A 23,707-nucleotide genomic window follows, 5' to 3' on the forward strand; every position below is an offset into this window, starting at 1 on the left:
GAGGGTCAGGGTCTGGTTCTGTTAACGAGGGCACGTGACAGTGGGGAAGTGGCTCACAGCAAGAGAGGTGAGGGCAGGATCTTCAGAGGGGAAATCAGTCCTTGATGTGGCAGGTCAGCTCTACTTTTTCCCCTTCTCTCTGCTTCCTGTTTTGAGCTTTGATGTTCTCAGGCTTAAAGCAAAAGTTGTTCTTGCTCCAGCAGAATTCCATCCTGCTGTGCTGCTCTAGGTGTCAGTTTAATGACAAGAGGGATGCAGTTCCCTGGTGCTGTTCCCACTCCCAGGCAGAGCCATCTCGTCAGTGCCTGGGCTGCCATGTTTGAAAAGCAAGTGCAATTGGGGACAGTCAGTATTTGGACCTGTGGAGTGAAGGACCAGGGGAGTTGTAGGAACTGGGAGGGAGTGATCTCCCACTCTGTGGGGCAGGTGATGTCTCATGCCCTCCAAGGCTGGGGCAAACAGCTGAGTTCTCAGGCAGGGTAACAGCACCATGGGAGAGAAGGGAGTCCTTTTTACTGAGACACTAGAGTCGTGTGTTCCTGGAGCCTTACTGAGCACTGATCCCTGTTGGGAAGGCTCCCCCAGAGCTCATGGATCACTGGGACTGTTCCAGGAGTTCTTGCAAACCTTCTTGGGCGAAGGAGGGGCTGAGGCAGCTGTGGGACCAAGTGCTCTGCCTGGGGCACTTGGCAGCCTCTGGGTGCTGCCTCTCAGGTTTTGCCCCTCCTCGACAAGACATGTTTGAGTGGGAGGACTTTAAAGGCAATTTTTCACCGTAGGCCTGTTAAATGTGTATTTGACAGTGACAAAGGTGTTGTGCTCCATTTCACAATCTTTGGGGGTAAACGTTCTCCATTCTCTCAGTATCTCTGATTCCCTTGGGGTCATCTCTTTGCCCAGATGTTTCGTTCCTGAGCTGCAAGTGTACCCCCAAAACCGGGGGATCCATGAGTGCGACCTGAAGGCCCCGTTCGTGAGGAAGTTCTTCATTTGGAATAACACCCACCTTCCTGGCTGCTACGGGCTTATTCCCCAGGTTTGGCATCGCATCCACCTCCTCCTCTGAAATATTATTGTGGAGATTATTAGGGGGGAAGAGGGTTTGGATAAGACCTTGCCGGTTCCTATTCAGTCTTAAAGATCTGCTGAGAACAGGATCCTACCTGAATGTTAGCTTTAGGATGCAGTTTAATCTCTTGAGGAAAGGGCTTACGTTCTAGTCTTCAGGGTGTTTTCTTGTGGGAGATCTTTGAGGGTTGTGAAAAGCTGCTGCATCCACAGACACCAGTGCTTGTGCTGGCAGCCTCCTTGCAGAACCCCCTGAGAATGCTAAGCCTACAATTCTTGGATCTTGTTTGTGCCTTTTACCTTTGTCCTGGGGATTTTTAAAAATGTGTGTAAGTTGCTGTTGGGATGGATGTTAAGGAGTTTGAAGTTTCTTCAGAGGTCCCTCTGAAGCTGGATTTGATTCTGTCCCTTCTAGGAACCCGAGGAGGACTCTCCTGTGCTCTACTCCAGCCCCAGACCCTGTGGGATTCTCCAGCCTCGGAGCGCTGCAGAGATTCCAGTTACAGTTGAAATCCAAAGATTGGGCAAGCGTTGCACCAGTGTTTGTACCGGCGTGTTTGGGGATGCAAGAAACCCACTGGTGAGTGCAAGGGGAGGTGTGTGCCTTCGTGCAACTGGTCCTGGCAGGGTGCACAGTGTGCGGGGATTCTTCCGGGGAAAAGGGGCACAGGCTGCTGTGGAGAAGGACAGCAGGGACTGGTGGCATAAACAGCTCGTGCCTTATAGGTGGCAATGTCAGTGTCTGACCCAGAAGGTAGTTCATCTAAGCTGGAATTGAGGATCATTTTAATTACTCTTTAAAATGCTCTTAACTTTGGAAACATCTTTTTTAAAATGTTACCTCTCAGCACAAAAGAGGATGTCAGAAGATTTCTGGGAACCTTGGGCTTTCTGTAAAAGAAAGGAAAGCTGGCATCTGAAGAGTAGTTGCAAGGATTTAAGCTTACATTAAAACATGGAAATGGTGATGCCAAATTCCCTGGATGGCACCAAACATCTGAACCTGGGCCATTGTGGCACTGCATGTAAACCAGTCAACAGGGAGGACAGGCAGTGCAGGCTGTGCCAGGGAGCCTGAAGTTTGACTGAGCACTTGCTTTCAACTATCAGATTGCTTACCTAAAGAGAAGAGTTTCTCCCCACCCGAAGAACCAGTTGTTTAACTGTCAGCCTGATCTTAACTAGAGATTTCTTGCAAAGCTTCTACCTTTGGACCAATAATTTGTAGTTTGAAAGTTTCTCTTTACTTAATCCTTTTCAATTTGGAGGTGAATACATAAGCTTTATTTTTTTCCCCCCAAAATCCCAGGAATTCAGCTGGAGAATGGTAGCTGTCCCTAAAGAAATAACTTGAGCTGGGTTGAGCTGTTTAAGCTTTTTTAGGTTTCCCTGTTTGGGTTTGATTTTTTTTTTTTACTCTTTCTTGCCTGCTTTCTGTAACAGAGAACAGAACTACAGAGCCTTGGACGGCTGTCAGCAGTCTACATAAGTCCAAGGCTGATAGAGTTCGGCAGGATCCCAGTGCTAAGGCCTAATTCACAAGCTTTTGGCCTCTTCAACGAAGGTCTCGTCAATTTAGACTTCAGGCTAGAGATTGTAAGTATCTGTGGGGCCGTTTTCCAGGGAAATTGACTGGTTGACATTACAAGCTGCCATGACGTGGTTTTTATATGCATCGGCCTGTGTGAGAGGAAGCAAGATATTCCAAGATTCCATCTGGGTGAGGCAAAAGGAACCTGGCTCTGGAGTGGTTTTAGCTGGGGCACTCCTCAGTGAAATCAGGTGCAGAGATGTTGGAGCAGAAATTCGTCTGGATTGTGTTGACGAGTTCTCCCATAATTTTATGGAAGGTCTTTAGCTGTGTGTGTCACGGTTTTTGAGCTCTGAGATCAAGAGAAACCTGTGGTCCTTTGCTCCTCGGAGAGCATGGGTTTCCCTGTGCTTTCCCTGTGCCATCTACATTTGCTTTGTGCCAAACTGCTGTTCATAGTAGAGAAGAGGGTGTGAGGTCTGTCCTCAGACTGCTGGTGGGGAGGCAATTTTCACACCTGCTGTGGGTCAGGCCAGTTGGGCTGTCCACACAAAGACATGTGTGGGGGTTGTGCACCCCCCCAGCCTGTGGTCTCTGTGCCTTTGAAGAGCATCTTTGGGGACCGGCTGCAGAGAATGGCTGTTTAATATGTGAAGGCTGCATAGGGCAGAGGAGCTGGGGCTGCTCCCCTGGCAGGGAGAGCAGGGCTGCTGCAGCCAGGAAGGGCTTGTAGGCTGGGCCTGGGGCTGGGTGGGATGTCTGCTGGAGGGGGAGATCTCTGAGGGGCTTGAGGTCTGTTCTTCTCCATGCTGGGTGTGTTGAACTTGGAGCTGGTTAAAACCTGATCCTGTGGACTTGTTTGTGTCTGTGGATAAAGCATCAGGCCATGTGGGAAAGTCCAGCCACAGCCTCCTGAGCCAAGGAGGAGGGGCATGATTTTTCCTCTTGCTGCTTTTCCTGCAGTTTGGGGGATAAATGTAACCTTAAAGTGAGGGATTTTTCCAGGACAGCTTTCTCTAACTACACAATGAAATTCTGCCTTCCACCTCTTCAGGGAGCAATGCACCTTGGCTGGGTGGGCCTGGTGTGTAAAGGATGGGCTTCACGTGCTCGTTCCAGGGCTGGACCTGCAGAGCTGTGTCTGTACAGCTGTGTGGTGCGGGGCCTTTCCTCCCTCCTTTGGGCAGCTTCCAGCTCTCTTGGCCAATCTGTGAAGCCCATGAGAAACCAGAGGACACGAGTTCTTAGGAAGAGTGGGCCATGCCCACTGAGCACATGTCATCCAGTTTTCCCTCTGCTTCCTTCTTTCCTGCTCTGCCATAACCATTTAGAGGTGACTTTTCCAAAGCAGAAGGCCCTGGGGCACCTCTCTACAGCGGATGACCAGTGGGAAGTGAGGGCCTCGGTCCTTTAGGGGACGTTGAAAAGCATTGATGGCCTCTTGGGAAAGGATAGTTTGGTGTTGGGGTTTTGCTCAACTGGTTTTGCGGAGATATTCTTCAGGCTCTCAGCAGTGTCCTCCAGCTGTGTGGTTTCTGGAGTGGGATTTGAGCCGTCATGACTTCCTCTGGCCCTGAGCCTTTGTGAGAAGCCAGGAGAGAGAAAGCAGCTTTCCTTGGCACACACTCCAGAGAAGGACTGGGGAAGGAACACTCTCCTGAGGATAAGCGTCCCTTGGGTTGGGCAAAACTGGGTTAATTAGGTGAGAGTCTGTTAAAGGAGGGGAAAATACAGGTTGTGTAAGCTCTGCTGTTCCCCAATACTGCAGCTTAAATTTAGGGAAATTAGGCCTTTAGGATTTTTATCCTCCCCTCTTTAGTCTTCTCCTTTTCTTACACCCCATAAGAGACCAGGGTGTATGGTTTCCATCCTAAATGCACATTATGCGTGTCTTACAGGCTTGTAAACCTCACTGCTATGTTATTGAACCCAGGGAAGGAGTGATCCCCGCCAGGGGTGATGTTCCTGTGACTGTCACAGCAACCCTGGATGACACTGGGGTTTTTGCTGATGCTCTCCAGCTGTTCATTGGGAACAGACTTTGGACCACCTCCACCCTCCTGGCTTTTGGCACTGGCACCACAATTGTCACAGACAAACCATTTGCCCCGGAGCTCAACTTGGGATACCAATTCAGGTAGGAGATCTCCCACTCCCACCTCTCCTTCTGTCTCAACAAGGAGCAGTTTTGCTGTAGTCCTTCAGGCACGATCTTCTTCAGTGTTCAAAGACCCTGACTCCTTCCCTGAAGGCAGAGATACCTTTAGAGACATGTGATGGCCAGTTGAGCGTTGCTAGGTACCCTCAAAAACCACTGAAAGAGAAACCAGTTGCTCAATTGCCACTGAATTGCCTTCAGTTCTAACACATCTATGTCCTCACTTGGTCAAGTAATGATCTCGCAGGCTCCCCCAGAACAAAAGGTTCCCAAAATGGCGCCTGGATGAGGCGGGCCCTCCGTGTGGCTGTGGGACCAAGGGAAGATGGCATCGCACCCTTCCCTTCCAAAATGGCACCTGCCAGGCAAGCAGGGGCCCTGGGAACAAAGAGACGGGAGGGTGACGACCCCCCTGGGAAGGCAGGAGCCCGCAGAGCAGTTCCAGAGGCAGATGGAAACTTGCTGGTTTGTGTGGGGCCTGCAGTGCCGCTGCCAACGCTTCCTCACGCTGCTCGTGGGCTCTGCTGCTGCCCTGCCTGCCCAGGACTGATGCTTGTGCGGGAGGCCAGAATGTTAGGGTGCCCTCTCAGGTGCATCACCTCTGGGTTTGACCGGCAGCCTCAGGATGGCCTAAAATATTAGCGAGGCAGCATGATCAGAGGTGTTTGAAAAGCAAAACTGTTTTAATTAAGGTGAAAATAAGAAGCCATGCAGAAAAAAGAGAAAAAGCTGTGCCGAGTGCAAGGAGGACCTTTGCACTTGCTACAACACCCCAAAAATGCCCTGAGGATCTTGGTCTATTCTCTTAAGCATGTAACAATCCAGGCCGGATTCTTGGCATCCTGCCCAATAGAAATAGGAACAGGGCTTGAGGCACAGTCTCAAAGATCCAAGGGCTGCGTCCGTCCTGGCACAAGGCCAAAAAAGGTATCAAAACCTCTGGTTTTTACCTCATGAGTGAAACAAAGAATGGAACCCAAATCCTTCCCTTAAATGGAAGCCTCCTTGCCACTGTGGGGCTGCAAACCCTACCAGGTGAGGTACACTTCTACACAGGACCTTGCTCATTTTTCCGTTGCCAGCAGAGTTTGCAAAGTTCACTTCAAAACAGTTTCTGATTGCGAAATGAAGTTTCTACAAATGACCACCAGTGCAAAACCAAAGCTTCTATGAACGAGAGAGCCCCTGCTCCCCTGGTTTCCTCTCCTAGAGCAGACAGATGATTTCTAGCAGCTTGCTGGGATCGTCCAGAAACTTCCTCCGCGCTGGCTTTTAAAAATGCCTGCAATCATACCCCCTCACACAAGGGCCTCAGGTGCAGGATCTCAAAGATTCAATAACAGTTTCGGGTGCAGATTAATGCAAAATACAGTAACAGTATGAATCACCCCAGAACACACATTTTGGAGGAAAACACCAGATCCTGTTAGCCTGGCCTGGAAAATGCTACATTACCATTAGAAACATATTCCTCCTTGCAATAACGACATCAGAAGGGCAGCTTATCAGACACTGTTCCCGGTCCACATTAAGAGCTGCAAATGAAGACGGTCTCCAAGCTATTAACAGCTCAGAATCCTCATTGGGAGCAATCTGATGACCAGGACAATAGCTTCTCCCATACTATTTTCCATTCTGGTTTCTCTTCTAGCCTCCTTCCCTGTGCTCATCAGTTCAGACTAACAGATGGGGGCCACCACTTCCATCAGCTCTTCTGGAAGGTGGAATGTAACAGGCCAGCTGGGAAGGAGGGCCAGAGCACCTCAGCCCACAGTAGCCCCAAGGCCAAACGTGATTCCCAGAGGCGCAAACGTACGGCCCCCGTGTTTGGGCTGGAGCCGCTGTCAATGGACCTGAAGCCAGGAGAGTCTGTGGACTTGGTGCTGCCAGGCTTCTCCCGCAAGGCGCAGGTGAGGTCCCCACCACGGGCTGAGCTGGGGAAGCATCAGATCCCCTCCCCTGGGCTCGTTCCACAGTCCCTTGACATTTGCCTGGGGAAATGAGCCTGTTTGGCTCCCTTTGTGCAGCTCACAGTCAAAGCTCAGGGGCTGAGTCGTCTACGCTTTCTGCTGGAATCACTATCATTAGTGGCACTGGCACGGCAGGAAATGTTCTGAAACAGCCCTGGAATCAGATTGATGTAGCAGAAGCAGTAGGAGGCCTTTAGGTGCCACTTCAGGCTCCTGCTAAGATTCATCCAGCTCTGCTCAGATTTTCCAAAAGCAGCATGGTGCTCTGCTTTCCCCTCGGAGAACCACAGAACATCCAAAGCCATGTGCTCCTGTTTTGCAGTTTCCCAAGAGAGCTGAGAGGGAAAAAGTTGAAAAACGTCAGCAGTCGTGTTGGACTCTAAAGGGGAAAACTGAGACCATTTGAATTTCAGTCAGGGAAACATTTTCTTAAATGAGGCTTGTGCCAAGAGTGGGCTGGTGGGAAGAGACAGGAAGGACTCAAAATCATCTGGTTTAGACTTTTTGAGAGCATTTTGGTGCTCAGGGGTTGATATCTATGTGTTGAAAATGCATGTTTGCTGTGTCTGTGTATCCCAGAGAGCAGAACTTGGCCTGCTGGCTGCAAGCGGGAATGCCCAGCAGCCCAGCTTGCCTGCACAGGCAGCAAGAACCCCTGGAGAGCCAAGGTTGGCTTTTAATACTGAAACCACACTGTGAGTCAGTGCTGGTCATGTTTTGAAATATTCCCCCCGCAGGCCCGGCCCCCCTCCCCAGGGCTAGCTCTGGAGAGGCTTTGGAGGAATATCTCCGAAGGGACAGGACAAAAGATTTCAAAAGAGGCTCTTACCCCCAGATTATTCCAAGTCGTTTATTCCTCAAAGGGGTCCAGGGGCCGAAAGAGAGAGAACAAAGAAATCCAGGGGTCTTATCTAGTCTCCTATTTTGGGAGGGTCCTGGCATTCAGCCAATTAGGTGTGGACATGTAGGGAGGAAATTCCAGAAGGGTCAAAAGGCGAGAGACCATTCCCCTAAAGAATTGCAAGGTTTCTCCAGGAGGAAAATGCCTTTGAAGCCCACAGTCAACAGGCACAACCTGTCTGTGTTTCCATCACTTTCGGGGAGGTGATTGCTGTAATCAGTTGATGATTCTTCCTTGCTGCTTTACTGGCGCTTTAAATTCTCTTTGTCATCTCCCTTTTTTAGGGATTGCTGTGTTCCTTCTTTTGCTTTTCAGGTTTGCTTTTGTTCCCAGTAAGGCCACAGTGTTTGGTCTCCTCTCTTGCTGCTCTGCCTGCATGACTGTATCCCCCAGAACTGCCCTATCCAAAGCTGACCTGCTAGAAAGGAATTTCTTCTTCCCCGCAGGAGAATGTGCTGTTATGCTTTCAGGTAGCCCATTCCCTCCGTGGAACACGACTGCATAGCTGTGTGCAGGCAGAAATCAGCAGGTTTTTGGCCCTGTTGAATATGCAGATGATTTGGTTCAGGTGCTCTTGTCTCCATCCTGCCGGTGCTGACCTGCTCGGCCCTTCCTTCCCACCAGGCACTGCCCTACTGCCCCTGGCCAAAATGCTGGAGCCAGACAGAAGGGATTCAAGTTCACCCTTGGGAATTCTGTGCCTGTACCTCCACAGCAGAAAGGGCTTTGGAAAAGGGGTCAAGGAAGGACGTCACCAGGGCATGGACAGGTCTCCTCTTGTCCTGTTTCCTCAAGTGGCAAAATCATGGTTCCATGTCTTTCCTGCAGAATCTTCAGGGGGTGCAGGTCTCCATGGAGAGCTCACCTTACTTCCAGCTGGCGGGCCCCAGTGATGCATGCCGTGCCGTGCCAGGAGGCGCCATTACCGATGTGCACGTCCACTTCACTCCTGACGAGAACAAGGTGAGACTGGAGGAGCCAAAACACAGAATTATCTCCAAAGCCATTGTTGTCCCTGCACTCTGGGTACAGCCCATGCTGTGAGCTTGGCTCCAGGCCGTGGGCAGGCAGCCTGCAGCCAGTCCCAGCTTGGCATGTGCTGTCAGGCCCTGCACCCAGGCCTGACAGGCCCTGCTTCCCCTCGCTGCACATTCCTCTGAGCATTCCCAAGGGAAGAAAGATGCCCAGGGAACAGTAGGCAAACAGTGGAGGGGTGTTGATAGATGTCTGGCCATCTCTAGGTATAGTGGAAGGGGTTTCGTTATTCTGCAAAGTACTAGAGGAACAAAGAGGTCAGAGAGCTTTCCGCCTTCCTGACGGGCAACAGCTTCCCTGCCTCACCCGGGGCTGGAGAAAGGACGGTGCTTTTTCACACCCTCTGTTCTCCAGCCTTGCGGCTGTGCTGTCCCAGAGCACAGCTGACCATGATACGGCTGCAAGGCCAGGGCAGAGGATGTGCTGTGCCCGTGGGCCCAGCCTGGCACAGGCACACTGAGCTCTAGGTGCCCTTAGTCAGCAGGAGCTTGGTGAGCTGCAGGGGACTTGGACACCTGCCTGAAAGAGCTCGTGTAGGGCAGGTACAGCCTGCAGGCAGGCAGACCTGTGGGCCCAGAGCCGGTGGCAGCGACACTGCTGCGGCTCTGTCTTCATGCCTGTCACTGTGGCTGCTCTGTCAGCTGGCGCCCATTCCATGCCAATTGTGCTTTTGCGTGCAAGTTTGAACACCAGTGCCGAGGCCCTGGCAAGTCTGCTCTCAGCGCTGTGATCTGGAGGCTCGTTCATACAGAGGGGTTTAGGACATGGCATGGAAGGGAGGAGGCCTTGCAGGGAAACAAAGAGAGGCTCTTTGCAACAGCATCCTGCTACCTCTTAGCACTGTTCTTCTCGTGACTTGGTTGGAGAGGCAAAATTAGAGGGGAGTTCTGAGCAAACAGATATTTCTACACCAGGCCAGAGGTCCAGGATCTCTTTGGGTGCAGCTGTTCTCTCAGTTTCCTTTTGCTGCTTAGATTCAGTTTAACACTTTGTCCTATTCTCAATCCGTGGGAATATAGTAACCTAAGGAGGAATGTCCTGTGTTCCCTAGCTCCATGTTCCTTAGAAGGGACTTAGGAATTATTTAACATCATTAAAATTGAGAGTAAAAATTATGGTGGCCCTGGGCACTTGTCTGTATGACCCAAGTGACACAAGAGCTTAATGCCACTGAGATAGGTTTTGCAAAGTGCACTGCTGCCTTTAAAATGTGAGATATTAGTAGAACTTATTGTTCATTTGGGGGTGGAATAGGTAAATTGATACCCTTGAAGGGATATAGGAAATGGCTTTTCTTCTGCCATGGAGATGGCACCAAATGACCTGTGCTGAGACAGTTTCTTTTCCTGCAGGTTTATTCCCATGAGCTCGTCTGCGTCAGTGGAGAGGAAAGGATAGTTGTGCCAATTCGGGCCATCCCTGCCCGAGCTATCCTGGACTTCCCAGACGAGCTGGACTTCTCAAAGTGTCCGGTCAAGGGCAGCACCCGCAAGAGTCTGCTGATTCAGAATTGTGGTAGTGTGGCAGCTCATTACCAGCTGGGCACCGAGAGGTGAGGCAGCTCATCTGTCCTTGTGCAAAACACCTTTGGGGGATAACAGAGTTGGGAAAGAACAACAAAAGGAACCAGAGCATGGGAGCTGCTGCCCTGCGTCGCCGGCTGGAAATGGGCAGGATGGATGGCATCTGCTCTTGCTTTCAGTGTTCTTAGCAGGATGCAGCCTTTGAGCTTTCTCTGCCCCAGATTTCCTGGGGGGTGCTGGAACATGTTAGTTGCTGGCTTGCGCCCTCCTGAGCACAAGCAGCTTCTGAAATGGGTACTCACCACTGTCAGCCAAACAGACCCATTCTCTGGGAGGACACAGGCACATGGCTTTCCAGTGGTGCCTGCATCAGATGCCCAACATGAGCTGTGTTGCAGGCAGCCGGTGCAGTTCCTGTTACTTAAAGCTGATCTGATTTCCCTTGTCAGCTGAGGGCATCAGTCCCCTCTTCTGTTCCACGATGAACCTTTGAAAGCCGGTTTAAAATTTCAAACACGTGCTTTAAATCTCTGAATAAGGTCGTCCCCCCTTTCATTGAGATCTCATTTTACATATTCTGAAGTTCCTGTGTTTCTGCTGTTTTTTCATTTTGGTTTGTGTTAAATGTTTGCCAAAAGATCATGAATTCTTCATTGGGAACTTTCATAAATGTCAAGCTCCTCCAAGGCCTATCAATACACCACATGCCCATAGGCATAGGCACAGGTGTATTAGAAACATGAGACATTTAGTGACTATGTGAAAAGCAATTGGACTGATTTAGAAGATAAAAGTATAGAATAACTTTCTCTAGAGGGGACCTCTGGAAATTGTCCGAGCAAATACGCTGCTCAAAGCAAGACCAGTGTCCGGGGATTGCAAGGGGCCATTGGGAGATCTGGAGTTGTCTTTAGATGCCATACAAGGAAACAAACATACAAATGGACTAGTTAAAAAGCCGAAGAAGACCTATTAAAACCCCTCCATGACCTTATCTTTTCTGCCTGTCGGGTGCAGTAGTGATTCATTGAAAGGGTAGATCTAACAGGATGAGAACTATCTTAAGGAACAGCTGACAATTAACTCACTATATTGCTCTAATCAAGCCATAAAAGGCCAAAATTTATCCTGCCAGCCCCATCTCTTGGCAGTGGTTTTCATTTGGTTATTATAGCGTCAGGGATGTCTCCTTCACAGTCCTTCTTATCTGTGGGCTCAGGGAACAGCTTAGTGATGTTGACTGAAATTCAGAGGAGTTAAGTTTAACTGTAGAGCTTGTGTCCTTGGGTCTTGGGGAGCCAGGTCTATATGAGAGATGACTGCTCCAGCAGGAACAGGGGAGTCTGGTGGGTACAGCCTGGGGTGGGATGTAGGAGATGCAAGGGCTGATTTGCACTCAGTTTTTCAGCCCTGACAACTGAAACTTGGCTGGATCCTCTTCTCCTGGTAATTTGAAAATAAGAAGATATCTTCTTTCTCACGCAACCCCTGAGGTCACTCCCAGGAGTGTTATTCACATCCTGCCATCTGAGGGCAGGAGTATGTAACATGGGGCAGGAGTGGGAAGGGAAGGGAAGGGAAGGGAAGGGAAGGGAAGGGAAGGGAAGGGAAGGGAAGGGAAGGGAAGGGAAGGGAAGGGAAGGGAAGGGAAGGGAAGGGAAGGGAAGGGAAGGGAAGGGAAGGGAAGGGAAGGGAAGGGAAGGGAAGGGAAGGGAAGGGAAGGGAAGGGAAGGGAAGGGAAGGGAAGGGAAGGGAAGGGAAGGGAAGGGAAGGGAAGGGAAGGGAAGGGAAGGGAAGGGAAGGGAAGGGAAGGGAAGGGAAGGGAAGGGAAGGGAAGGGAAGGGGAGTGCTGAAGTGTGGCCAGGGACTCCCTTAACTGGCAGCTTCTCTTTCTGGCAAAATTCCTGACAAAACAATAAGAAAAAAATCCTGTGCCTTGCCCACACCAGGCACCGATCCCCCAAGCCCCAGCAGAGACCTGCAGCAGTGCTGGCTCACCCTCGGGGCAGATGTGGGAGCTCGTACAGTAATCGGGCTCCGGGGCTGCTGGGGCCTTGTCTTTCCTCCTCTCTCCCCAAAGTCTCACATCCAGCACATAAACATTGCTGGCCCAAGGCTTCTCCATCAGCCACTAGTGATGTTCTCACTAGTGGTAATGGAGCAGGTCAGGCCCATAACTGCAGCAATAGGTCCTTAGTGAGCAGAACCTGAAGCAAGTTCATCAGCTGTCACTACTGACATGAATGAAATTCAGCTTGCCAGATGTTCTCTATATTTTTGTGTGTGATAAGTTCATCACCAAACTCCCCAGAACACCCTTTCTGTGCACAGATTGACCACCAGCAAAGCACTGAGGAACTTTTGTTTCCTCAGTGGGGCTGTGGAAGAGCACAAAGCCCAGCAACTTCTGGGCAGAAGCACATTTCACCTGAGCTGTCCCTGAGCATCAAAGCACGGAGTCTTGTGTTTGTCAGGCAAGAACTGTTCACCTGGTGACCAATCCTAATTGCTCCTGTTACATCCAAAGTGCACCAAGACATTTGCGTAATTATTTCCAACACATTGCGCAGAGTTTGTCTGGTGAGCCAAGCAAACAGTTACCAGCCTGGATGACAACCCAGGGCCCCAGACTGCACTGCTGGTAAATACACAAAACCCTCCTGTTCTGCCTCCTCGATGTGCTCCTGCTAATGGTGCTTCATATGGCTGGGATTGGATCCTTCAGATTGTAAATGGCATCCTCCTTTTGGGTCTTGTTTCCATGTCACTGTATTGCTCTAATCTGCATTTGCACTCTTTCAGAGTTTTGATTGCTCCTTTTTGTAGAGCAGCTTTCATTGAAATGCTGACAAAATGTGCTAATTCAGGATCTTTTCAAGGTAAAATAAACCAAAGAGCCACGCTGCAAATTCAACAGTAGTTATTCCGTGGTCTTCAAGAGAAAGTTCCTTCTCCCTGTCTGATTCCTAGGCTGTAATCTCACAAGAGAGATAGTGCCCTAACATTTGCATCTCTTGAGAGGAAGTTTATAGGTAGCAGGAAATGAGAAATTCCTGAGGCAGTCAGCGTCAAGTTATGCATGCAGATAGCTCTTAACTCTCTCTGTGCTTTTCACAAACCATTCTCTGATGGGATTGCTGGCAGTCAGAAGGCTGGATGCAGAGTATGGGGGAGATTAGGTCGTTTTATCCCACAGGATCTTCTGAGGGCTGGATCTCCTCAGAAGTGGGTCAGTAGCTGTTTCTGATCCTGGCTGTTCTGTCTGTCTTGGCCGTAGTTTGTTTGCTCCCTGCTTGCCCAAGTGAGCTGAAGTGACCTGCACTGCAGAAAGAATGTCATGGCCAGAATTCCCCCCAAGTCCTGATCCTCTCTTTGTGTTGCAGTCCTTTCTCCGTGGTTCCAGCCGAAGGAATTCTGGGCCCTGGTCACACCATGCAGGTGACAGTGGGATTTCACCCGCTGACGTGCGGTGACCATTTCGGGTCCCTGGTGGCGCGCTGCATAGGTGAGTGCTGGGCAACGCATGGGACACAGGACAGTTCTCCACCATCACTCCCTGTTCATCCCCCTCAATTCCCTCTAGATGTACCTTCTCTGTTCCAGCTCTGCCCCAAAGAAAACTGAAATAGCTGGTGTTTAAATGGTTGAAAAAGTGGATCCCCTCTAACAGGGCTGAGATTTTTGGAATTCTGTTTTGCTGGGTGTTGCAGAGTGGAGGAAGGAGGAACCCTGATTCTCCACTACTGTGTGGCTACGCCTGGGTGAAGTTTTATTTTACTCCTGGGCAGTGCTGTATGTGAGCTGCGAGGTCTCCATCAGACTCTCTCCAATGCAGTGTATTTCTTGCACACCTCTGTCCTGTATGCCGCTTCTCCACTGGCTTGTCACAGACCCTTTTACTATGTTGCCCTCTACACATCCATGTAGTTTTTGCCTAATAACATCTTCAGGCCCTCAAGTTCCTGTATGGTGACAAATCAAGACAAATTTTTCCTCGTCCCCATTTCCCAGGCCGTTCATGCTGTTGCAAACCTCTCACATCTCCCATTTGATTTCTAGACTGAGGAATCCCATTCAGACTTCATATAGAAGCTGCTCTGTACTTATTAATCTTTCCTTGTCCTTTTGTATTTAACCTGAAATGCTCCATCTTGGTTTTTGAGATCAGGACAATATGAAATATTTCAAGACTGATGGGGCTGTGGGTTTGGACAGGAAGATGACGATGATGATGATTTTTATGGTGTTCATTTTGTAGTGGTTTGTCATATTGCAAAGCCAGGCTGGTTGTGTTTCCTCTCCTGTGTCCCCTCCTGCTGTGGGCTGTCACTTCACCTGTTCCTCTGGGTCTCCTTTTTCTGCCCACATGCCCCCAGGCGTATTTGCTTGTCAGCAACAAGGGATCCAAGGGATCAGGAGGGGCAGGAGTCTCGTGGGATGCGCAGGGGAGACCTCGGCAAGCCAGGATTGACCAGGGCTCCTCAGTGTCACCTGAAGGACTTTGATGCAGAAATCCCAGTGGTCTGAGTGGGTCACCTGAGCACATCTGACAAATCCCACTGTACATACTGTCACCTTGGGGCCAAATCTCTACAAACACCTTGGAAATAAGGTGGTTAAGGAGGTGCCCAGGACATCCTCACGCAGTACACACAGAGCTGTCAGGACGTGATAAATGTACTGATCCATGGAACTGCTAATACATTTAAAAGCTATGACACTTTCTTCCGTGACCTGTGGTTTGCTTTGTTCCTTGTGCTTCCATCAGCAACTGAGCTAGCTGAGCAAAGACTCTGCTTTGTTCCAGGTGAAGAAAGTTTCTTCACATTCCTTCGCGCAGAAGCTGCAGATGTCAACATTGGATTGAGCACATATTCCATGAAGGTTGAGAAGACTTTCATCACCACATCAAGCCACACAAGCATGTTCATCAGAAACAGGAGTAACATCACAGCCCACTTCCAGTGGAAGATGTTTCCTACTGAGGAAGCCGACAATGAAGAGAAGAGGAGGTTGGTTTGAAAGATACGTTTCAGTGAGATACATGGCCCAAGACTGAAACTAATGCATGGCCTCAGGGGGGTGTTGGTGATTTTGAATGGTTTAGGCCAAGTAAACCATCCCTGGCATTAGGGTGTGTGTCCCTGGGCTGCAGGAGCTCAGCACAGCATTCCAGTTCCATTTATACTCCAACCAAGGATGGCATTTTGGGAAGGAAAGGTTGATTGCAATGACTGGATTTCCTCAAGTTCTAATTGGGCTTTTGCCTCCCTAATCTTCTTCCTACATGACCTGGCAACATCCCTAAACGTTTCCTGAGTTGCCAGCCCCTCTTTGCAAAGGCAATACGCCCTCTTTTTTCCCCTTAGTTCCTTCCAAATCTCCTTGCCCATCCAGGCTCGTTGTCTTCCCTGTCAGCTCATCTTTCAGCACACAGGGACAGTCTGTTCCTGTGCCTTCAAGACTTCTTTCTTGAAGTATGTCCATCCTTCCTGGACCCCTTTGTTTGTAAAGGCTGTTTCCCAAGGTCCTCTCCAAAACAATCTCTTGAACAGGCCGAAGGCTGCCTTCCAGAAGACCAGAGTGGAAGTTTTGTTGATGCCCCTCCTTGTTTCACTGAATGTTGAAAACTCTATTATTTCACAGTCACTGTACCCCCAGACAGTGGTGAACAGATGAAGTTCTTTTAGTTCTTAGGGAATCTCCTGGTGATATCCAGTACCTGGATCCCAGGGAGGCAGCAGGCTTCCCTGTGGAACGGATCCGCTCGATATACAGGGCCCTCATTTCCCCTTAGAAGGGATTCACTTACTACCACTACCCTTCTTTTCTTCGTAATACTTTTTTCCAATTACATTTATTTTCATGCCAGTTTGTGTCCTAGCCTGTCACCAGGACATTTTGTTTTTCCTTACTTCCAGTCTTAGGGATGGTGTTAGCTCTAAGGCCTACTCTCCTGCTGTCAGAGATGCTTTTGAGATCTCAGAGCAGAGAGGACTTTTTTTTATGAGAGGAGCTAGTGCAGGATCCTTTCCCTCTCTGGCCATTCTACTACCATGCACTGGGATGGGACCCAAAAAGCTCTGGATCCTGAAAAGATGATCTCTCCAGGAGTTTGCTGTCTGTCTCCTGCACCAAGAAGTCCCTTCCCCTCTCACAGCCTCTGTTTTCATGCATATAAAACCTTGGATGTCACTGAAGGGATGCGGTGCCTGAATTCATCAATTTCCTTTGGAAGTGCTCTGGGATGCTCTTGTGAAAGGCAGAGTAGGGAACAGGGCAGGTCCAAAATGGAAGAAACAAAGAGCGATGCTGGTAACACGTAACCACAACCCAGCTTCGTCTCCCTTTCCCAGGGAAGTCCTGCAGTGGGTGCTCCGTGATCTTTATCTGCTTCCCCCGAGCAGCTCAGTGGTAGGAAAAGCCAGCTGAGGTGGCTGGTGGATTCTCCCTCAGTTTTGGCAGAGGCTTTGAGGCAGGAGATTCTCTTGAGGGATGCTGGCTTTCCAAAGCTCTCCTGAGCTTGCAAGTGTGGAGTAAAGCTACCTGCTGAGCTTGTGCACAACAAGTTATCTTCTGATCCGATTGGGACCCTCGTGGCTTGGGGTCAGCCCTTGCTGGGGAGCTGCCGCTCCTCCCCAAGTGCTTTGCTCTCCCGCACTTCCGCTTCTCTCTGCAAATATATTAAATGACCTGCTGGCTTTGTCTCTCCCTGCGGCTGCAGGCAGTGTGATTTGCTGGAGCCACCACCAAAGGTCTGGATGGAAGACTTCATGGAGGAGAAAAAAATAAAGAAGGTGAAGGGCTTTTGTGAAAATCGCACCTCCCTCCTGAGCCAAAAGGTCCAGGAGGAGAAGGCAAAGGTGCAAGAAGACCCCCTGCTGTTCTCCAATGACTTTTTTTTCATTGAGCCAATGGTAAGTGATAGCTGAGAACCTCATTTTCCTCCTCTTCCTTCTCTTCCTTCTCTTTCTCCTCGTCCTCCTCCTCTTCCTTCTCCTCCTTCTCTTTCTCCTCGTCCTCCTCCTCTTCCTTCTCCTCCTTCTCCTCCTTCTCCTCCTCCTCCTCTTCCTCCTCCTCCTCCTCCTCCTCTTCCTTCTCCTCCTCCTCCTCCTCTTCCTCCTCCCGCCCACCCTACCCCCGCCCCTTTCCCCGGGTGCGGTCACTCAGCAGGTCCTCAGCTGGCTCGGTGTGCTCAGAGGGAGGGCATGGAGTTTCTGGTGCGGCTGCAGAGCTCACTGCTGAAAGTATTTCTGCCCTGCAGGCTCAAGGCAGGGCTGGGAGCCTGACAAAGCTGAGCTCTGCTGCCAGGGCTCGAGCTCAGGGCACTCCGTGTCCTTGAAGTGTCCACAGGGAGCAGTTTTTGTAGGTAGGGGCTCCCCCGACACGTGCTGCTGCGTGGGGTTCAGCGGAGGGTGTTGGAGCAGTGCCAGTTCACGGATTGACCTGAAGCATGCAAGGGTTCGCTGGGAAAAGGAGGCCAAATTCAGCCCAAGGTTAATCGTAGAAATGCCTGTCCCTTCCTCTAACCACGACTCGCACTGTTTGTGAGTCTCCCAGTGTCATCTGTGAGCCTGGACACAAGGGTGGGAGGTTATAATGGGCATTTTGAGTTCTCTTGCACACGGGGACAGTAAACCTTTTCTTTTTCTGTTTATGCAAGCAAACGCCCATGTCCTCCCATCAGCCAGAGCCCTGATTCTGAGTATTGGCATTGTGAGAGATGATGAATGCCTGGTGTCTGCACAGTGCAAAATCCCTTCTCATCCTGGAGTAAATCCTAGAATAATCCCAACCTCTGCTTTCTTTGAAAAAAGGTTAAACTAATATTTTTCTTTCCAAGGAAGGGGATCGTGTTCTTGGTTACTCCTATGGCCCGTCTAAGGCCAAGAGCCACCAGTGCACAATGGCAGTTAGGTACCACTGTAGCTGACTGCAGCATGATGTGACCAGGAGCTTGTGTCAGAGCAGCAGGAACATTGTGGAGAGTGGGGGCTGATCAGCTGAGCATTGAGAGCGCCCAGTGGTGTGTTGAGCTGGGTTTAGAGTGTTTCCTTGGGCTCCTTATGTTGTTCGCTCATCACTGATGCTCTGAAGAAAGGCTTAGAGGAGTGGTTGAAAACAAGAAGTGTGAAGTTTGAAGATAAATCTTTTTCTGTCTCTTTCTGTTTCAGGAGGGAGAGATTGGGCCACGTTGTTCGGCTGAAATCAAGGTGACCTTTAAACCCCTGGAAGCACTGGAGTATCAGAGTGTGGCCTACTGTGACATCTCAGGTACAGCTCCTTTCCCCTGCTTCTCTCACCCACAGTGAAGCCATGGAGCAAGCCTGAGCCCACTGGGCTCCCATGTAACTGCTGGGAAGAGTTCCTGGTCAGCAGGGCAGTGCTGGCACATCCCCAGTGTCCCTGCAGCTTCCAGGGAGTTTCCCATGCAAGGCCAGGGCTCGGAACACCTGTGTCTGGATTGCTGATCCCAGAACAACCCAGGCAGTGCAGGGAGATGTTTTCATGGCACGGCTTTGCCAGCATTTCCTCAAAGGCCAAGCAGCTACAGAGCAGAACAGCTTTAGTGAACAAGCACTAAGCCCCTCTAGACCACTGGCCTCCAGGATGGGTCCATTTGACATGGATCCACCATCAGGCAGTCGCAGCTGAGTTAGAAATGTGCTCCCTGAGCCTGGATCACCTCCAGACACCACCAGGCCAGCGGAGGCGGAGCCCCGCTGAGCCCAGGGTGTTGGTAGAAGGACCACCCTTGGCCAGCACCTGCTTCTCTCCCTGTGTGGGAATTGTCACCTTGCAGCTCTCAGTCTGTGCAAACAGAACACAGTGCCGAGTGTCAGAAGTGGAGGACAGCAGTCCTGTGCTGCTGGGCCAGGTGGTTTGGCAGTTGTTGCCTGGCAGTTTGCCAGGTAGCAATTGCCAAAGTCTTTGTGAGCTTTGTGCCTTCAATGAATGGATTTCAAAGCTCCTCTAAGTGCATGGGGAGGAAACCCTAGAGTCATAGTATGTTAAGGATGGAACGGACCTCAAAGACTGTCTAGTGCCAAGGCCCCTGCCATGGGCAGGGACACCTCCCACTAGACCAGGTAGCTCCAAGCCCCATCCAGCCTGGCTTTGAACACTTTCAGGGCTGGAACCTCCACAACTCCCCTGGGGAACCTACTCCAGCGTCTCACCACCTCACAGTAAAAAAATTCTTCTCAATATCTAACCTAAATTTCCTTTCTTTCAATTTATACCTGTCACTCCTTGGCCTGTCGCTACAGGACACCAGAGATGTTTTAAACTCAGCAAACTGGTGGCTAAAATTGGAAACCAGCCCAAGGAATGGGTTAGAAATTGCAAGTCAGCCCCAGGGGATATCTCCTGAGGGAAGAGAAGGGTCCATATCTTCTGCTGCAGCATCAAGAGCTGGTTGCATGCAGCTCAGAATCAGGGTCTAGCATTGAGGCAGCCTGGAAAATCCAGTAGAACAGAGGGAATTATTGTACTGAAATGGACATCTCTCCCCAGGCCGTGAGAGCAGGCTGGCCCTGCACCTCAGAGGGGAAGGCCGCAGACCCTTGGTTGAACTCAGCTGTGATACCCTGAACCTTGGGGAAGTTTTTGTCAAAACCGCCCACACCCATGAGGTGAGCACCAGGGGTTGGGATGGATCCTGATGGCTCCTGAGGCAGCAGCAAGCCTGGTGGAGCTGTGGAATTCCTGGCAACCTGGGCAGTTGTGAGCAGGGAATAGCTGATGTACCGGTCAAATCTGGGCGGGGGGGGGAAGGGGGGGGGTCCAGAAAAATGTGTCTGTTGTTCATGAAGCCCCAGTCCCTTCTTTTGGGCAGCCTTCCATAGGGATCAGCTGGGAGGCTTCCTGCAAAACAACCCCTTTTGACCCAACGCTGGGTCAAAAAGCTGTTCAGAGGCTTTTGTGGCAGCACCAGACACAAGGCACCTTTGTACTGGGCTCTTCAGAAGCGGCTGGGACAAACTGGCTACATTTGAGCTTCAGTCCACCGCAAACAATTTTTAGTCAAGTGTCTCCTGCTCATTCCTGGAAGTCACAGGAAAGCCATCCAGCCTCCTGGCTCAGTGCAGGCCCTTGCAAAGGGCTTGAGGATTCTTTCCCTTGCTGTCCAATCCCTCACCACACTTCAGGCTTGGTGCATCTCTGGCTCTACAAAGAGAAAAGTGTTCCTGGGAATAAAGCAAAAGATTTTTCTACCTATTTGCCTCCCCCCTGTTGGGGGTCAAGTTTGCAAAAAAAAAAGAGAGAGCAACTGAAAGAGGCAGAAAACGAGGCACTACATCATGCCAGACACTTTCAGAAGTTTGGTTGTGGAAGGGAAAGACACGTTGAGTTTTCTTACCAAAAGATGGCGCTGTCTGTACATTTTGATGTTGATGCCTCCTTCTCAGTGTATTGTTTTCACGGTATGGGAAAAGGTAAATGCGTAGATACGGTACTGCTGGAGCTGCGCTGACTGGGGCAGCAGCAGCTCTGTGGTGATTCACTACGCAGCTGCAATCACCCCACGTTGCTCTCAGGGCCAGGTCTGAATGAGCTTGGTGCTACTGACCAGAGGTGGACTGCTCTGTGTCCGTGGGGTAACCCCAGGGTGACTCCAGTTATGTGGAGTTATGTGAGCTTCGCATGAAAACCCAAAGGCAGAACTTGTCCTGTTGTATTTTTTTTGACTTCTGCCGTCCAGCAGCACAAAGCATCTTCTGCCTTTTCTGGGTGTTAATTGCGCCATTAGAAAATGACTCCCAAGAAGGGAAGATTTCACGTGTACTTGCATTTTGTTTTCTTGCTGCTGCAGGTGAAACTGATGAACAAAGGAGTTCTTGATGCTCCCTTCACCTATATCCCTTCAAACACGGAAGTGGGCTGCTGCTTCAAGTTTGTACCCGAGGAGGGCCTCATTGCAGCAGGTGGGATCCAGACTATTCAGATCTCCTTGGATGCCGCCGTGTTGGGGCGGTTTGAGGAACCATTCCAGTTCCGTGTGGCTGGATCTCCTACGCCTGTGATCCTGACCATCGAGTAAGGACTCTGGGAGCTTACTCTGGGTGGGCACATCTGTAGCTGTCTCTGGGACATCCCCCACCTACCTCATTTTGGGGTCGGGCAGAGAAAAAAGATGTTTCCTGAGGTCTTAATCTCTGCTCTGATCCTGGCATTGCCTTAGTGTGGGGGTGCCTGCTGCCCTGTGTGGTACCCGGGAGCTGGAATGACTCCTCCCTGCAGGGATGTCCCTCTGCCTTGGGCCATGGCAGGCAGTGGCATGGATCAGCTTTGGGCAGTAGCTGCTCTGGGATGTCCCCCCTGAGCACCCAGCAAGGCCCCCAGGGCTTTGGAGATGGGCCAGCCTGGGTGATTCTCCACCAGCAGCAGTGTTTTGAAAAACTTCTGTTAATAATCCATCCCAAACGGGCAGCAGCAGCCTCCCCTCACTTCTCATGGCCATGCATGGAGGCAGGCTGTGCTCCGAGCTCCTGTGCAGAGTGCTCTGCTACCTCCTTTCCACAGCCAGGAAAAGGCTGATGTGGGAGACAGGGAACTGTGCAGCAGGAACCGTCCCAAGGACATGGGCTTCATCCCATAATCCTGGCCCTGCAGAAGGGAGAAGGGGTGATGATGGGGGAGGCAGAGCTCAGTCCTCAGGACCACAGCAGCATGAGGGCTTGTCCCTGCTAGCCTGAGGCGTGTGCTGGTAGGATAACGTAGTGTAAGCAGGAAAGCTGATGCTGGCTGCTCTGGAGCTTTGGAGCTAGGCTGCTGCTGTTGGGAGGCACTGGATCAGGGCAATAAAGAAATGAAAGCAATCTGCAGTTGATTATACCAATAAGATAAGGGAGATGGATTAAAAAGAACATGAAACTTATTACTTAGCAGGAGAACAGTGTTGACTAGGTCTGCCCATAGTAGAGAAACAACTACACTGGCTTTGCTTTTGGAGAAAAAGTGCTGCTATTTTTATTTTGGAAATCAAGAGGGAACCTTTCACCATCAAATAATTGATTCTCCTCTGTCCTTCCCCAAACTGGTCATGCGTGGGATGTTATTCCATAAGCAGCTTTCTCCTTGAGCAAGAGAAGGTGTCTCTTGTTGAGATGTGTAGAGCGGAGCCAGGGACAATCCTGTGAACACAGTAGAAGACACAGTTCACTGGTCCTTGACTTTTAACCAAAAGGCAGGGTGCGCATTAATTGGCGTCAACCATGAAATAAACTCGTGTTGGGCAGCTTCAAGTGCTGCCTTCAGTGGATGTTGGTGACTTTTAGTGCCTGTCTGCTGAGTTCAAGGCCAGGGGAGGAGGTGTGGTAGATTCAGGACACCCATGTTTGGTTGTTTAAGCTATTGCTCCTGGCTGTGCCAGCTGGTGCACTAGTGACAAGCTGGTCCTTTCCTCTAGGATTCATCTGTCCACTGTGTAGAACTGTTAATGCTCTTTTTGGAGGATGTTTGGGGCTCCCCTGGCTTCATGTCTCAAAACTCTGTCTGTAATGATTGTGTGGGTCAAAATCTCCTGAGAAAGCTCCTCCATTGGAAGACCAGTTACAGCCAAGTAGCAAAGCAGGGAACCTGTGGCTGGAAAGGCTGGTTACAGAAGTTTGTGGGGACACCTTTATGTCCATCCCATTACAGATGGGGAAACTGAGGCACGGAGACAGGTCTGGGTGGGTGTTCAGGGTCCCTCATGGGACCACCGGCAACTTGGGGGCTTTTCCTGCCTGCCCTGCGTCCAAAGCCCCATCAGTGGCTGTGGGCTGCTGGCCTCTTGGCTTTAGCTGCCTCCTGTGCACATGGACACTGTGCTGAGCACATGGTGGTGTGTTGATTTGAAACCCACGATGCCCCTGACACCAGGTTTTGTGCCCCCAAGCCACGACAGCCGGAGGCTTTGCAATTCCCTTTAACGCAGCCATTTCCTCCTGTGTCCCTGTCATCGCAGGGGGTGTGTCGTCGGGCCGACTTTACACTTCGACACCGATGAGCTCGACTTCGGTGACATCTCCTTTGGTGAGTGTTCCCTGCGCTGGGACACAGCGGGAGGGATCTGTGTGCTCCAAAATGGAGCACTTGAACGTAAAAGCATCCAGCACTGCTCATGTTCTGCCACAACAGCCTCTTCAGCGTGTGAACTGCAGGTGCCTCAGGTAGCATTTTGCCATTGTGGGATCAAATAGGAGCAAGTATTTTCTGGTGTCTCTGTCCTGGTTTAAAAGACAGATTCTGCCAAGGAAGGTGGCAATCTTCACGGAATGGAATGATGACCCTCCTCTCTCCAAATTACTGTACCTTTGAAATTACAGGGCTTCCAGGCAAAAATATGGAAAAGGAATAGCAGTTCGTTACTAGAGTATATCCGGACAGCACAGACAACAACGCAATGCCAGAAGTTTCCAACCCGCCGAGTCCTGTTTTCCCCTTTGGTGTGGTTATGATCACAGGCTGGAGGAGCGGTGGGCTCTGGCAGGGCAGTGATTTCCCTCCCAGCCGGCACGGGCAGGGAGGGAAGGA

At 50.6% G+C, this 23,707-nt stretch overlaps 1 protein-coding gene across 1 annotated transcript in view; it reads left to right on the top strand.

The window, feature by feature from the left end:
* The window catches only part of LOC136296102 (hydrocephalus-inducing protein homolog), a 117,629-nt gene that overhangs the window by 20,990 nt on the left and 72,932 nt on the right, over nt 1-23,707 (top strand). Inside the window, 3 exon segments of the mRNA XM_066194926.1 lie at nt 16,911-17,103; nt 18,361-18,460; nt 19,703-19,821. Of these exon segments, the coding sequence (XP_066051023.1) occupies nt 16,911-17,103; nt 18,361-18,460; nt 19,703-19,821 (412 nt within the window).

The sequence above is a fragment of the Chamaea fasciata genome, unplaced genomic scaffold (assembly GCF_029207755.1).
Source record: "Chamaea fasciata isolate MVZ Bird 193981 ecotype frontalis unplaced genomic scaffold, bChaFas1.0.hap1 SCAF_12, whole genome shotgun sequence".
Classification (NCBI taxonomy): Eukaryota; Metazoa; Chordata; class Aves; order Passeriformes; family Sylviidae; genus Chamaea; species Chamaea fasciata.